The sequence below is a fragment of the Talpa occidentalis genome, unplaced genomic scaffold (assembly GCF_014898055.3).
Source record: "Talpa occidentalis isolate TD23 unplaced genomic scaffold, MPIMG_talOcc4v2.1 talOcc4.3, whole genome shotgun sequence".
In the NCBI taxonomy this organism is placed as follows: Eukaryota; Metazoa; Chordata; class Mammalia; order Eulipotyphla; family Talpidae; genus Talpa; species Talpa occidentalis.
In genome coordinates, this window is record NW_023603184.1 from 147,952,526 (window position 1) to 147,967,675 (window position 15,150).

The 15,150-nt window shown below is 49.2% G+C and overlaps 1 protein-coding gene across 1 annotated transcript in view; it reads left to right on the forward strand.

The window, feature by feature from the left end:
• INPP5D (inositol polyphosphate-5-phosphatase D) overlaps nt 1–15,150 on the forward strand; it is a 93,584-nt gene that overhangs the window by 43,106 nt on the left and 35,328 nt on the right. The window contains exons 4-5 of the mRNA XM_037524243.2: nt 1,447–1,618; nt 6,997–7,137. Coding sequence (XP_037380140.1) covers nt 1,447–1,618; nt 6,997–7,137 — 313 coding nt within the window. The remainder of the gene's footprint in view (nt 1–1,446; nt 1,619–6,996; nt 7,138–15,150) is intronic.

The window sequence follows — 15,150 nt, forward strand, 5'->3', positions numbered from 1 at the left end:
GTCGCCCCCAAGAGAGGCAGAGGCTCCCAGAGAGCTCGGGCCTGGCTCCTGGCCTATCCCGGGGCCCCTCTTTATCTCTCCCCCATCGCTGGCTGGCGGCCACCTGCCCACCTTCCTGGAGACCCATCTTGACGGCTGCCTCATCAGAGGGTGAGATCTGAGGAAGGGCCATGGCAGCTCAGGGGACAGGTGAGGGTGGCTGAGTGTTTCAAAAGGAAGGCAGCTCCCTGGAGGCAGAGAGGGACCCGCAGGGCATGTCTCTTGTCACCACCCCTGGCCAAGCTGTGAAATGGCCAGAGCAGACAGGTCCACACATGAGTCCAGAGCCACGCACCAGCCACCTGTGCTGTCCCCCAGCTGTCCCTACCCCCTGGGGTCCCCCTGCTGTCCCTACCCCCTGCTGTCCCCCTGCTGCCTCCTGCCCCCAGGCCTTGGCCCTGACCTAGCAGTGTTCTGCAAAGATGCCCCCCCAACTAGCACCCTTGTTTTCCTTGCTCCACCCACCCCGCCCCGCCTTTCTACACCTCTGGGGACCATTGTCTGGGGCAAGACCCTGACACGTTCCATAAGGGCTAGAAAGAGAAACTATGGGTTTCGCTTCCCCAAAAGAGACCCAACTGTGGCTTGAAGTTGAGCACATGACGCTCACCCACCACCACCCCCGTGGAAGGTGTCTGACTTGCCTCAGGTCCCCAGGGTGCTGCCTGTCCCCAAAGGGCTCACAGACTCGTTGCCGTGGAAGGAACCAGGCCGTCCAGGATGTGCAGGCCTTGTCCTTAGTCTCCTGGGGCTGCTCTGTGGCTGGGGCCAGGCCGCCAACTGTGTGGAAAGAGTCTGGGGCAGACGGAGGGCCTGGCCGGGGACTCAGGGCCTCACCCACATGTGGCACGTGCAGCATGGAGAGCTCCGTGAGGGCAGAAATCCCACCTCCCAGGCCAAGTTCCAGCCACTTGCTTCATGTTCCAGTTCACTGAGTGAAGGGAGCTCTCACTTTCTTCTGTTTGTCTCTGAGGGTCAGGCGGGAGAGAGAAGGAAGGACAGAGGCTGGAGAGAAGCTACAGAGGACAGGGGCCCCAGGTGGGAGAGAGGGGAGCAGTGTGGCCAGGCCTATTCTGGGGTCTGGGCTCTGCCCAGTCTGGGCCTCTCTCCTAGTCCAAAAGCCGTCCTCGCCCTGCCGCCTGGGGCCATGGGTCTGTCCAAGGCCCTCTGACCAGAACAGGTGTTTGCTGGGCGCCTCGGTGGACAAACACTGTATCGGGTCCCGGGTCAAAGGCCTGTAAGACCAGGTCCCTGCCCTCAGCAGGCTTCCTGGCGAGGCTGTGGGTGGGGGGCGGGGCGGCGGTGGTCAGGAGGGCCAGGGGCCGTGCAGCAGACGGGACCTTGCGTAGGGGTGTGGCGGGCCTGCACCAGCCCTCCCTGCAGCACCCCCGCTCTTCTCTTGGGCAGAAGCTGTCCTGTCTCCACCCGAGCTGCCGCCCAGAAACATCCCTTTATCCACGGGGCCCAGTGAGGCCAAGGAGAGCCCTGTTTCCACGGAGAACCCGAGAGCCACTGAGGTTAGCCGGCCCAGCCTCTCCGAGACCCTGTTTCAGCGACTGCAGAGCATGGACACCAGCGGGTGAGTCCCGCCTGGAGGCCCCTGGGTGCTCACTGTGTGTCAGCCCTTCCACCCCAGGACAGTCTGCCTTGGAGCCTCCGGCCCCGGGTGTGGGTGTGAGGGAGCCCGCTCACGTGGCCTGCCGGTGGCCTGACTGGAGGCTCTCCCTGGCCCTGCCGCGGGGAAGGGCAGGCTCCGGAACACCATCCAGCCGTCCGGCATGTGGCGTGGGCCTGCCCCCGACTTTGGGAGTCTGTGCTCTTCGCTTACTGGGTTTGCCATAAACGCACGAGCTGACTTCCCCTGTCACAAGTGCCTCTGCTGCCGTGGAGGCTACTGAGTTGAGGCCCAGGAGGAGGAGTGGCTGGCCCTGCAGCCAGGACCCCCACCAGGCACTGCAGCCGGGACCCCCACCCAGCCCTTGCTTTCCTTGCTACCCCTAGACGGGTTAGAGCGGTATTTCCATGGTGTATATGGAAAGGGTGTGCGGGCAGACTGTCTGGCACTTTCGTCTTTGCTCACTCTGCCCTGTGTGCTCAGGACCTGGGTCCCTCTGAGTCCCCTGCTGGTCCTGCTGGCGAGGGCTGCAGTTTCTTGTCAGATGGTCCCATTTCTTTTTTTTTTTTTAAGATTTATTTATTTATTCGTTCATTTATTTATTTATTTATTTGTTTGTTTGTTTATTTATACAAGCACTGGGTACAGTCAGAAGCGCGGGAGGGTGAGAGAATTCACCAGAGCCAGAGCGGGGAGCAGAGCAGGCAGAAGGACCGAAGTACACTGCTGAGGGGAGCAGCGGGCGGCAGGAGGGGTCTGCGCGCCATGTGGGATCCTCCTCCGGGGGCCGGGGAGCAGCCGGGGATCGAACCGCCGCCGCAGAGGCCGCGGGCAGCTTCGCAACCCAGCGCTCAACCACTGCCACCAGGGAGGCCCCAGATGGTCCCATTTCTCTCCAGCAAGCCCAGCGTTTCCCCCGATGCTGGAAGAGGGGGGCCTGCTGGGAGGGCTGGGGGAGAGGAGCGCTGGTTGTTTTTGCAAATCAGAGGCACCGACTTCAAGACAGGCGTGGGGGACGCACTCACCGGAGGAAGCCCTGCGGGCTCTGTCTTGCACCTTGCCCCCACGCCTGGCACTAAGTGGGCATTCACGAGTATGCTGGCCGACCGGGCGTATCCGTCCACAGCAACTTCACGGGCTAATAATCTAAAAACACTCTTAATCAAAAAAAGACCACAAAGACAATCCTGATGGCGGGGTGCATGCGGCATCTCCAACTTCAGAAGTCATTTGGAGATGGCCAGGGCTGCTCTCCTGCCTCCTGACTTGGCAAAATACCAAGAGAATTCCCAGGGGCGCGCATCAGGACCTGCTGCTAAGGTCCCTGAGGTGCTCCTGTTCCAGCTCGACTTAGCGGGCTCTTCTCTGCACCCTCTGGCTCTATTTCTGCTCCTCTGAGTGACTTCTGCTATTTGTCCAAAGCTAACTCTGCAAGATTTGGAATATGTTGATACATTATCATGGTTTTTCCCAATGTATGTGTCTAAATAACAAATGTTTATTGAAATGGTCCTTGGGGAGCCTGCTGTTTAGTTTCTCTTTGTCTCTAGGATGGGCTGCTGAGTGCAGAGACTTGCTTGTGGAGGCAGGAAGGCTGCCCAGCTGTGCCACCATATGGTGGCCCCTCCCACCCCCCAGGCTTCTGACTCCTGCTCCCCTCGGTGTGCATCAGTCCCTCCTCTCTGGGTTCAAGTGTTCCCCAGGGTCCAAACCATGCAGCACGACAAGGGACGCAGCTGAGCCCCCACAGCCTCCGGGGAGGGGTGGAGCAGCGGGGAAGGCCGTGGGCAGGGGTGTGCTGGTTTTGCTCCTCGACTAGCTGTCTCTGGCCATGGAACCTTCCTGAAACTTCTGCTTGGAGATGGGAACAAAAGTAAATGGAAATGGTGGAGGGACCCACAAAAGAGAGGGCACAGGGCCCACCCTGCCTCCCATTCTGGGTCTTGAAAAACCAAGATTCTGCCTTGTGTTTTAAAGTTCATCTGTTCCATTTACAAAATAACTTTTCACATAGAGGGCACCTTTAGGTGACTTTTCATTCAGAGGTAACCTGCTGTCTTTGGGGCAATATGATCTAATCAGGTTGTAGTTCTCAGGTTATTACAAGACAGCTGAGCAAAATCAGCTTTCTCAGCAAACATTTTAATAATTATGGCTTCCTTCATGTTACAAGTCAAGAGCCCTTGGAAGGGTTATCACACGTAGCATAATACTATCGCAGAGGTTTTGTCCTTTTTTGAAAAACAGACTTTAGCAGAAACTGGATATTCATGATGTCAGGACTCAGAGTCAGTACAGATTAAACATAAATGTTCTGACAACTCATGTGTAGATGGCCTCTGACTGAGCTGCCCAGGGGAAAAAATCAAGATGTGAACCCTTTCCTTTCTAATCCTTTTTTTTTATTAAAAGATTTATTTATTTATGCATACAAGAGCTGGGGTACAGGCCAGAGGCGTGGGGAGTGAGAGGATTCACCAGAGACAGTGGGGAACAGAACAGGCAGATTAACTGAAATCCACTGCTGAGGGGAGCAGCGGGTGAGTCAGGAGAGGTCTGCTGCGCCATGTGGGTTGCTCCCTGGCCAGGGATCGAGCTCATGCTGCTGTGGCTGCAGATTGCTTCATAGGTTGCATCTTAACCCTTGCACCACCCTGGAGGCCCCCGCCTTTCTAATCCTAAGAGCAACAGCTTTCCCTTCTCCCCAGGATCCTACAGAGGCACCCTGGGACCTCCAGTGTCCACTTGGGTCCATGCCCAGGGGCTGAACAAAGCTATTTGAAGCTTGTAGTCATTTTTCATGCAAGTAAATCAGCATCCTTGAGCCTCAGTCTCCTCGTTTGTCACATAGGAATAACAAATGAAACATTGCTGGGTTGAAGAGTAAGAACGCTAGTCTAAAATGAAGTAGGAATAGCATCTACCTCATAACGCTGACGTGTGAACGAGAGGGAAAAATGGGCATAAAGTGCTGAGCAGAGTGACTGGTAGGTTACTGTATGATTTTCATTAGTAGGAGAACAAAGATTCAAAACTTAGGCAGGGCATTGACTTCCGGGTCACGGCCGAGAGGGCTGTCACGTGGAGGTGGAAACGTCTGGGCTATGGGATGGTCACCGAGACCCCCACGAAGGACCAGAGGCTCGATACTGAATTTTAAACAGCAACCAATCATTCACTGAGCCCTTTCTGCAAGAGTCACCGCCCCTCTGAGAGTGTGTCCAAGGGCAGCACCTGAGAGGTCTCCGCGAAGAAAAAGGAGAAATAGAAGTGTCCCTGCACCCTCTTCAAAGAGCTCCTGAGCCGGAGACCATGTTAAGTGTCTGCGACAGTCACCCAGCCCAGGAAGCAGCTCTTGGCCCCCGCCAGTTCCTCAGTGAGGAGAAGAGAAAGAAGAGGAAGTCCTTGGTTCTCTGGCCAAGTCCCCCTGACTGGAGGACAAAGACCTCCCCAGACCTCAGACGGGGCGAGGAGGTGACCAGAGTTAGCAGGAAACTCAACGCCGCAAGAAGGAAAGGGCCAGAGGCCGTGAGCTGATGAGTCAAGGACTCCGGTTCCGCGAGGCCGAGGCCGGGATGTTCTGCGGGCTTGCTTGTGGGGAAGGACACAGGGGCTGGCCGTGCCTCCCTCCCCGCAGAAACAAGAAGTGGGGGAGACCAGGGAAGACAGTGCCACGAGGAAGAAGGAGAAGACAGCCCACCAGCAGGGAGGATCCTCTGCGGGAGTGGTCAGGAGAAGTCAGTCGCAGCCGGGCTCCAGAATGCTTCCCAGTGGGAGCCGTCCCCAGGACGGGGAAGGGGAAAATGACGCGCAAGGGAAAGCTGAGCTGCTGGTGTGGAGGGGCCAGCCTGAAGGAGAAGATGCGGAAGCAAGCCGGCGCCTCAGAGGAGGCGCCTGAGCCAGACTGGGAGGTGGTGCTGGAAAAGACGGGCGGCCTGGACCAGCGCACAGGCCAGGCGAGGCCATGGGCCTTGCTGGGCGGACCTGAGCCAAGCAAAGCGGAAGCGTCTGCAACCAGGGAGCGGCCAGGAGCCCCGTTTGGCCAGTGGGATGCTGCTGGGCTTGAAAACGAGGAAAATAATCTGAAATTCAAAGATTTGTCCTTTCCCTCAGCCGCTGGCCCCACCAACGTGATGGGAAGGCCCCACCTGCCCCAGCAGGGCCGTGCTCACGCCTGCAGCTGAGCCTGCAGCTGGGCATTGGGGTGCCCTGAGCTGGGAGGACACCGGGCAGCCTCCACCACCCCAGGACAAAGGCTTGAAGCTTTCGTGCCCACCGATTTGTGGCCCCAAACGACAGGGATTGCTGTCATTCTGGGTTTGTGAATGAAAGCATCTGACGGTTGTGTCAAATCAAACTCCTGAGAGGAGAATATGCTGATGTGCTCGGACAAACTGGGGAGGACAGGGCCACGCTTGTTTTGGGGAAAGGAAGCTGGTGGGTGGCTCGCAGCCGCTGTTTCTGTGCTAAGTCTCCCGTCCCTGTGTGTGGACATTGGACCTAAGTGCTAACAGCCAGCGCTCTGAGTGCTTAGCGTGTGCCCAGCACTTATGAAAGTGCTTCTCTTGCATGAATGTGGTTCATCGCCAGGATTATGAAACAGGTGCTATTATTAGCCCCATTTTATAGAAGAGGAAAATGAGTTTCAGGGATGAAGTCATAATATTGCCCATGGCCTCCCCCCTCCAAACAAAAAGTTATCCAGAACAAAAAGAGACAGAATGTAGAGCAAGGACCACACCACCTCACCACGCTGGGGCGAAGCCTGGGCCATGGCAGGGACAGTCCTGCCTTCACCCTCACTCCCCAGGCCTGGCCCAGACTTAGGTGGGACCTCGGGGTTTCCTCGGTTATCTGGCCCTAAAGAAATGCCCACGCGGTCTATGCACAGGAGAGCAGGTGCCAGGGTTTAATCACTTCCCCGATTACTAAAGAATGTTCCATGGCCATGCCAAGGCTGGTAGCGGTTTAACCCACTTTATCTCCTGGGGCCTTAGAGGGCCTTGAAAGGCTGGCTTCCCACCCACAGGCGGCAGACTCCTGCTGGGCCGAGCCGGCTCTGACGTCAGCCGCGCAGATGGCTTTGCACTCGCGCCTGCTAGACCAGGGAGAGGCTCCAGCACGTTCATGACATGGTGACAGTTACCAGCGAGGGGGAGAGTCTGCACAGTCAAGGTCAGGCGCTCCTCTGCCCTTCCAGCAATGCAGGGAAACGCAGCGGGTGCTGTCCCAGAGCACGGGGTCTCAGCTGGAGCCGGACAACTCAGATTTCTCCTCTACTGTTAGTGTCCATGGCTTAATGAAAAGGCTAAGCATGTTTTCATTTCTTTTTTGTTTTTCAGGCTTGCGGAAGAACATCTTAAAGCCATCCAAGATTACCTGAGCACGCAGCTTGCTCTGGATTCTGACTTTGTGAAGACAGGCTCCAGCAGTCTCCCGCATCTGAGGAAGCTCACCGCGCTTCTGTGCAAAGATCTCTATGGGTACCACTCCCTGGGGCGGGGCGGGGAGGGGCGTGGACGGAGCGGGACAGGGCTGGGTCAGAGAATCAGCATATTAGGGGGACCCCTATGCGCCCCCGGGCTGGCCATCCTCTGCATGGTACTCAGTTGGCAGGACGTCGGAATCTTCGTGTTTGCTTCCATGGTAGTTGAGCTGTATCTTTCTTTTTTTTTTTTTTTTTTTTTTTTAACTAAAGGTCATTGAGGCCAGGGGCTATGAGCAGGGATGGGAGGGAGGCCCCTGCCAGCCCTCCCGGGATTGCTCATGCCCGGTGTCCAAGACTTCTGCTGCCATTCTTCCTTTTTGCAGCCGCCCCAACAGTCGACCCTAACACAAGGGCACCAAGAGGAAATACCCTAGAGTCGGCCTGCCTTCTGCATGGGTGGTCATGGCCAAGGGCGCCGGAGGTGGTGGAGGCAATTCACTAAAATTGCCAGTTTCCATCATTTGACCAAAATTCTGATTTCTTTTCAAATCTTTAGATCTTTTTGTTTTCATTTCATTAACATCCGTCTACACAGAAATGATTTGGAATGTTTTATGAACTGTAGACTACATTTGAAGTTCATCAGGAAAAAAAGATAATTACAAATGATCACAATCGTTTAAAGAAATAATGATTTCATTAACATGAAAACGGATGTCGAGTTTCGTTACATTTTAATAATTAAGAGTGCTCATTAGTCAAAGATTCCTGTCCAGCTCTATTGGAACCCTTGCCACTACAGAAAGTTTTAAATAAAACTGGCACAAGGGGGAAAAAAAGATTAGAAAAGCAAACTTCAGATGGCTGATGTGCCAGCTGAAGAATATTTTAAATGCTTTTGCAAAAGCTTGAAAAAATAGAAAATAATATTCAAAAACATCTGAAAGAGCCTGAGAAACCCCATCATGAGTGAAAGGTCGGCACTTGAAAAACATACCATTTGACGGTGGCAAATCTCGCTGCCATCGGCCTCTCCTGCTGTATATTTTATCACACATACGGCATTTCCAGAATTCCCTTGTCAAGTTTGCTGGTGCCATCTTAGTGCAGTTAATATGTAAAAATGACTTTCCTTGTCGGTAATCAAATTGAACTTTCCTCCTGTGGGCTTTTAAGAGTCCCATCAGTGCAATTGGCAAGGTAGCAAATAATTTCTTGGACAAATTGAACCCTCTTCAAATGGACCAATCAGGTTTAATGTCAATGTCAAGGTTTCCTCTCAACTAATGCAATTCCAGCCAGACCCAGAGCCATCATTTTTAATATGTTTCCATGGAGGGATTTTTCCCCCGTTTGATGATGTTGTTATAAATCATATGTCACTAGGGAAAACACATCTGTGACACTTCATTTTTAAGAAACACAATTTCATATGATCAGTCCCAAGTTTTCATTTCTAATGAAAAGCCTGTTCTTTGTGACTTTTTTTTTAAATTGCATGATTTATATTGAGATAACGTTGGTGTACAGCACTGTATATGATTTAGGGGTACAGTTTCACCCCTCTTCAGTTGTATGTGACCACACCATGCCCCCACCAAAGCTCCATAATCCTCAGTGTCCACTGGGCCACTCTCCCTATGCTCACACCCTCCCCGCGCCCTCTGGGAGCCTCAGTTCTGAAGTCAGAATTCAGGGTGTGTTCAGGTTTAGTTTCGTCTGTCCCTTTGCTTTGTTTCTTTGTCCACCTATGAGTGAAACCATCTGCTATTTTCTTTCTCCTTTATGACTCACTTCTTTGTGGCTTCTTTGTCCAGGAGGAACATACCTTGACTCTGTCCTCTAGGCAGCTGCCCCCAGTCGCTCTGCCGTGGGCAGATTTTCCCAACCTTGCAACCTGGACTTCACTGAGATCTGGGCCACCTTAGCCTTAGGGGGCAGGAGATTCCCCCACATACCTGCTTCTGAGTGCATTGTGCCAGAGTGGAAATGTTGCAGGTGTTTGATCTACTGAACCCTTAACTTCTGTTTAGAACCAGGGATGCTGGGATTGGCCTCCACCTTCATAGGGAAAGTGAGACCCTGGCTGGATACTGGGATGGAATTTTAGAAAATCTTAGATGGGAACAAAATTACATTTCCCATCCTCCTCCATTCCTATAGATTCTGTTCTGAAAAGTGCATAGATTTCAAACTGCTTTAATTGAAACAAGTCTTAGATTCATTCATTCATTCAACCGATGTGCAGGAACATGTTAGGGCAGAGGCTGGGGAGAGGTTGGCATAGGATGGTCAGATTAAGCAAGTAAAAACATAAATGCCCAGTTCAGTCTGAATTTTAGGTAAACCATAAATAATTTTTTAGCATAAGTATATTGAGATATACTTTTACTAACAGACTATCCATGGTGTATCTTCAATGCACCACTAGGCAGGAACCACAGTGCGGAAGCCCTCCCTGCAGGGACTCTGAAGCATGGTGACATGATCTGTGTTGGGCTTGTAGAAAAAGGTCCCGGGAGGCAAAAACCCCCAAGCAGGTGACCTGTCCAGAGCTGCGGCAGCTGTGACATGACACTGCAAGGGGAAGTGGAGGGTGCGGTGGGGTCTGTGTCTGCTTTTCTTCTGCTGAGTCCCGGGGTTTTGACAGTGCCTGGTACACAGGGAAACCTCCAGAGATATTAGTCCAGTGGCCCAGAGCTTGGGGCCATGCAGACCCTGAGAGCTGGTGTGACCTGGTATTTGTGCAATGGGGCAGGAAGCAGTCTTGCTCTCTGATGGATGTGGGGTAAGGTGAGGACGAATGGAGGGTGACCCCTGGGTTTTTGGTGTCAGCACCTAAGTGGATGGTGATGACAGTTCCTGAAAAGGTGAAAATCAAAGAAGTAAAGGGGAGATCTTTGAGCTCGGGTGGCTGCAGGTGCTATTAAGCATCGCTTGCACAGAGCCGACCGTGGGGTTAGTGCTGGAAGTCAGAGGGTGGGGGATCTATTTGGGACTCGTCAGCATGCAGCGGGGTAAGATCACCACACTGCAGAGTGTGATGGAAGAGAAAGTCGGGGGGAGGAAGAGGAGGTGGAAGAGCTGAGGGTGTCTCTAAAGGTGACCAGGTCCATCCACTCAGACCACCTGGCCCAGTGCACATAAATAAGACCCCAGGTGTGAATGGGAAGGACTCTGAGAACTGAGGCAATAGCGCAGCAGGAGGAGAGCCCTGCTGGCGAGCTGTCATTCACTGTCAGTCCCTGCAGCTGGCCCGAAGAACAGTGATAGCACCCAGGCTCGGGAAAGATCATAAACCCAGGTCAGGTGGTTTAGAACCAGACAGAAACTTCTCCAGAGAAGTCATCAAAGTGTGGAAATACTTGACGACCCCCGACTGGAGAAATGGAAAGGATTGCAAGAGGAATTTAAGAATAAAATATCACAGTGTGGGAGAGGGTGTTTTATCTATGAGGTGAGAGCAGGGTAAGGACATCAATAAGCAAGCACCAAGCAAACACATCATTATAATTGTTTCATTGGAGGGGTGTAAAATCAAACCCATTGTTTTCAAATCAGATTTGAAAATCAAATCACAAAGTAGAGCAGAGTGTGAGGGAAGTATATATAGAACTGGACAAAATAAGCATATGCAGAGAATGTGTGATAAAAAATTGATAGTCTTTGGAAAAAAGGCAGAGATTCAGCTTATAGCTGGTAGTAGGAGCTCCCCAAGAAGCAGAGAAAAAATGATGCATGGCTGATGACTAAGTGTACAAAAGAAATTTTTTTTTCCATGTTTATAAAAGAGCCGAATCCAGCTATCAAGAAACCTCATAAAGATCCAATTAATAGAATAACCAAAGAGCAACACCGAAATCTCTTCTGAGAATGTTTCTAAACCACCAGGAAAGATGAATTTAGCAAGTAAATAATAAGGAACAGCACCATTACTTTAAACTTTTTCAATATTTAACATTATTCATACTCCTTGAGGAGACAAGAAAAAAAAAAAAATCTTATCTCCACGGAGGAGACTATGGACCTGAGTGCAACCTAGATGTTTAGCTAAAAGAGTCTTTTGCAGAAATTCTTAGCACTGGTGATCCTAAAAATAAGAACCCAACAGCTTACTGAGCATCTGGATATGAATATATCCAAAGCAAAAGGGCTCATTCTCAACTTCCAGAACACAATATGATGCAAATAGAAATAAATAATAAAACTAGCTACAACCACCCAATCATCTGGACATTTTTAAATCATTTCCTATATCATAGATGAAGTAAGGAAGGAACTGACACAGTAGGGTAGGTGTGGGGGCACAGAATAATCAATCCACTGTATATCAGAACTCTGTGTGATCAGCCAAAACACCACGTGGAGGAAAAATCATAGTTTTCAAAGGGGAGTAGAATAATGAGTCAGTCACACAAACTGAATCCAGACTGTGAGTCTCTTGAAGGCATCATGAATTCTGTCCTGGTCACTTTGATATTTCCGGCATCCAACAGGTAGCTGAAACATTAATTTATTCAACATACATGAACAAAGATGGAAAGTGTGCCGCCATGAGCTGGGCTCTCTTCCAGGGCCTGCAGATACAGCAATGAAAAAAACAGTCTCTAAGAAGCCTCTGTTATTGCAAGATACAAATGTTTTAAATCAATACATCGCGTACTTTAAACTTGCAAGGCTATCTGTAAATTATAGCTAAAATAAAATCTCTCTGACAAATGAACAATTAACTGCTGGAAACAGAGAGCAGGGGGGATATGGTAGAAAATAAAAATAAATAAATTAGGAAAGAGTTAACTAAGAACATTTTAAATTAGAAATGTGGATTTGATTGTCTGCATTAAGGATTTACAAATCAGTAGTGCAAATAGTGCACAATGAATCTTCAAATTATAATTAAATGCCATAAATATTTTTTAGAAATATAAATACTACCATGTGTGCCCTCTTTCGAACTTTCAAAGAACGAATTAGCATAATCTATAAATTACTGAGTGACAAAGATCATCTAATTCAATGTTCAAGAAAAATGATCCAAATCCCAAACCTAATTAAGATAAATAAACTATACCCAGATTCATTAATTAATACAAATGTATAATATTTTAATACCATTCTAGCAAACATCAATATAATTTAATGATAAGAAAAATAGAGGATTTATCTAAGAAATCACTTCAAAGAGAAGTCAGCATAAAGAAAACACTGTACTTTAGCAGTAGTTTAAGAGACAAAGGAATCATTTGCACAGATGTCCTAACAGACATGTGATCAAATTTAAGTCAGTTTTTATTTTTAAATAAAGGAATAAAAGGTATCCTTAATAATGCGTTATGTGCCAATGTCAAACCAATTAAATTACACTTGACAAGGAAGCATTAAAATTTTCCATTAAACACTTTAACAAAAGAAAAAGAGATGTCCTTCACCGAGGTTTTTTTTTTTTTTTTTTTTTTTAAAGCAAGATGAGCAAATGAAACAAAGAATGGAGGAAGCAAAAATAACTTGGGGAAATTAACCAACTTGCCAGAATAAGGTAGGAGGCGATTCTGCCTTTGGGGGTGCTGCAGCAAGGTCCTGAGCCCCCTCTGAGCTGTCCCAGGGATCTGACCCACTGTGGGCCTGCCGCCCTCTCTGTCCTTGCTCCCCTGCTTCCCTCCAGTTAGTGACCTGAAGCTGAACAAGATGGACCTGGACAAATCCTGTCTATGTGAAAAGGCCAGATCTCAAGTCTTCAGCTGAAGTCCTATAGATCATTGGTCACTCGGGCCCTAACCAACACTTCCCGGCAGGTTTGGGAGCCAGTCACATTTCTCAAATTTTTGCAAAGGCTAGAGGATTTTTTGCAAACCCTAAAGATTCAGCTTATCTATGAGTATTTATGTTTTTAGGACACCATTTTGAAAAAGGAAATCAACAGGAGAGATCCATGCGATGTTAAAAAATATTCTGAATTAGTGCTTTAGAATTTTGTTTTAGCTGCAAATTATTTTATGAAATGGCAGTTTAAAGAGAATACCAGCATGTAAGGATGACCAGAGCAGCCCTGGAAGTGGGGGGCGAGGTAGACGAGCTGGATGGAGATTGAAACCAGGTCTGCCCTGGCTTCCCTCTCTCTCTCGCCTGGCACCTCTCCATCCACTCTTGGTCCCCAACATGGTGTTGACTGCAAACAAAAAATAATGAGTTATTTCACTACCAACAACATGGGTTTATTTTGAAACCGCAACAAAAAGGCAATCTGGAGGGTGTCATTTCATGGCATCCACACATGCACTTCCTCAGAGCAAAGCCTTTGCGTGTGTGGCGACGCTGCTGGGTAAAGATGCCCCCTCCTTCCTTCCCTGGGGGTACATGCACTTGAGTCCTGTTGTTTGCTGACTGGGCCCGAGGAAGCTCTTCTCCCCTCTGATCTCATTGAAATTGAGTTTCCATGTATTAATTGTCACAAAGGCATTCCTCGTCCACATGGAAGGCTCCAGATCTCCAGTCGAATGAGTGACATGGAGACTGAAAACAAATCCTGCCATTTTCAGGAAGAGCTCCCCCAGGGGCGAGCCCAGAGAACGTGGGGAAAAGGGCAGGTGCTATTGAGTGGCACTGACTAGCAATTCAGAGAAAGATGAACTTAGTTCTGTTATAGGGCAGCCCTGATATTGAACGGGTTGCCTGGCTGTGGGTCCTCACCCACGCACTTAAGAGGGACTTATGAATACTCCACTGCAGGCACACACAAAAGGTTCATAAAAGGTTTATTTACAAGGGAAAAGGAAAGAAGGAAAATGTACAACTCAGGGAGAAAATAGGGAAATAAAGTCTTTAATGCGTCCTACCCGATCCGCCGACCTGGAAACCCAAAAAGCACTCTCCTAGCTGGCCGGACGCTGCGAGCTGGCGGAGAGTCAAAATGGGGGACCCATCCAAAGCCCACATGTCTGGCTTTATACCCACCTGGCTGCTTCACCCCACCCTCAGGTCCCAGCCACCTTCCCTTTGGTGGTGATGAGATTTGGAGTTCCCAGTGTCTTTGGCTTTGGTCTGGGGTGGGGCTGGAGTCCACAAAGCTTGTATGGAATTAGCTTTAGGACAGCCTTTTCCCCTAACAGTTCTACCATATAGAACTAAAACCATACCTAACTTTTAAAAAAGAACAGTGAAAATTTTAAGTGAGTAAACAATTGCTCCTTAAATACCGAAGATAAATTTTTCACTAAGCTAAGCCAAAAACTACTAAGGAAAAGATGAAAAATAGGACAACCAAAATGAAAAAACACTTAGGATGAAAATAACAGAAAGGAAAGAAATACTTCCATCACCTAGATTAAGTAAATAGAGCTGATACCAATGTATAAAAATACTGATAACATTTCCAACAGAAAACTGACAGAGGACACAGTTCATACAGAGAAATACAACCTCATAGAAAAACATTTAGTGACATCAGAAATTAAATATGCACGTTGATCTATCCATACTGAAATATTGTGTTATACCTGCTAAAAAAAAGAGAGAAAAAGAAAATAAAAGTTAGGACAACACACCCGATAATGGGCTTGAATTGGTACCATCCCTCGAAGGCTTACAGTATTGATCAGGAGCCGAAGTATCTGGTCACCCTAAAACTACCATTGAACATCAGAAGAGAAAAGCAACATGAGCAGATCAGGCTTTACTTATAGCTGCCAAGATCTCAAAAGAACCCAAATATCTAGCAATTGATTTTGGCACATTTATTCAATAGACTATTTGGAAATCATTAAGATATTCAATATGTAAAAACAGGAGCAGTTTTTGGTGGAAAAAATAGTGGGAAATACAACTCAAAATTGTCTGCCCACCCCTCTTAGCACATATGAAAGCAACAAGACAAGAAATGAGAAGGGAACAAGAATCAAGCAAGCCCAGATGGAGGAGCTGTGGCTGGATTCGGCAAGGAGAACCTCTCAGCTGCAGGGAGGGGATTTGAACCCCGAGAACCTCTCACCAGGACAGGAAACCCCTGGGGCGCGCGCATTTAAAATGCAGATTCCAGACCTGATCCGGGTGGGGCCCATAAATTTGCATTTTA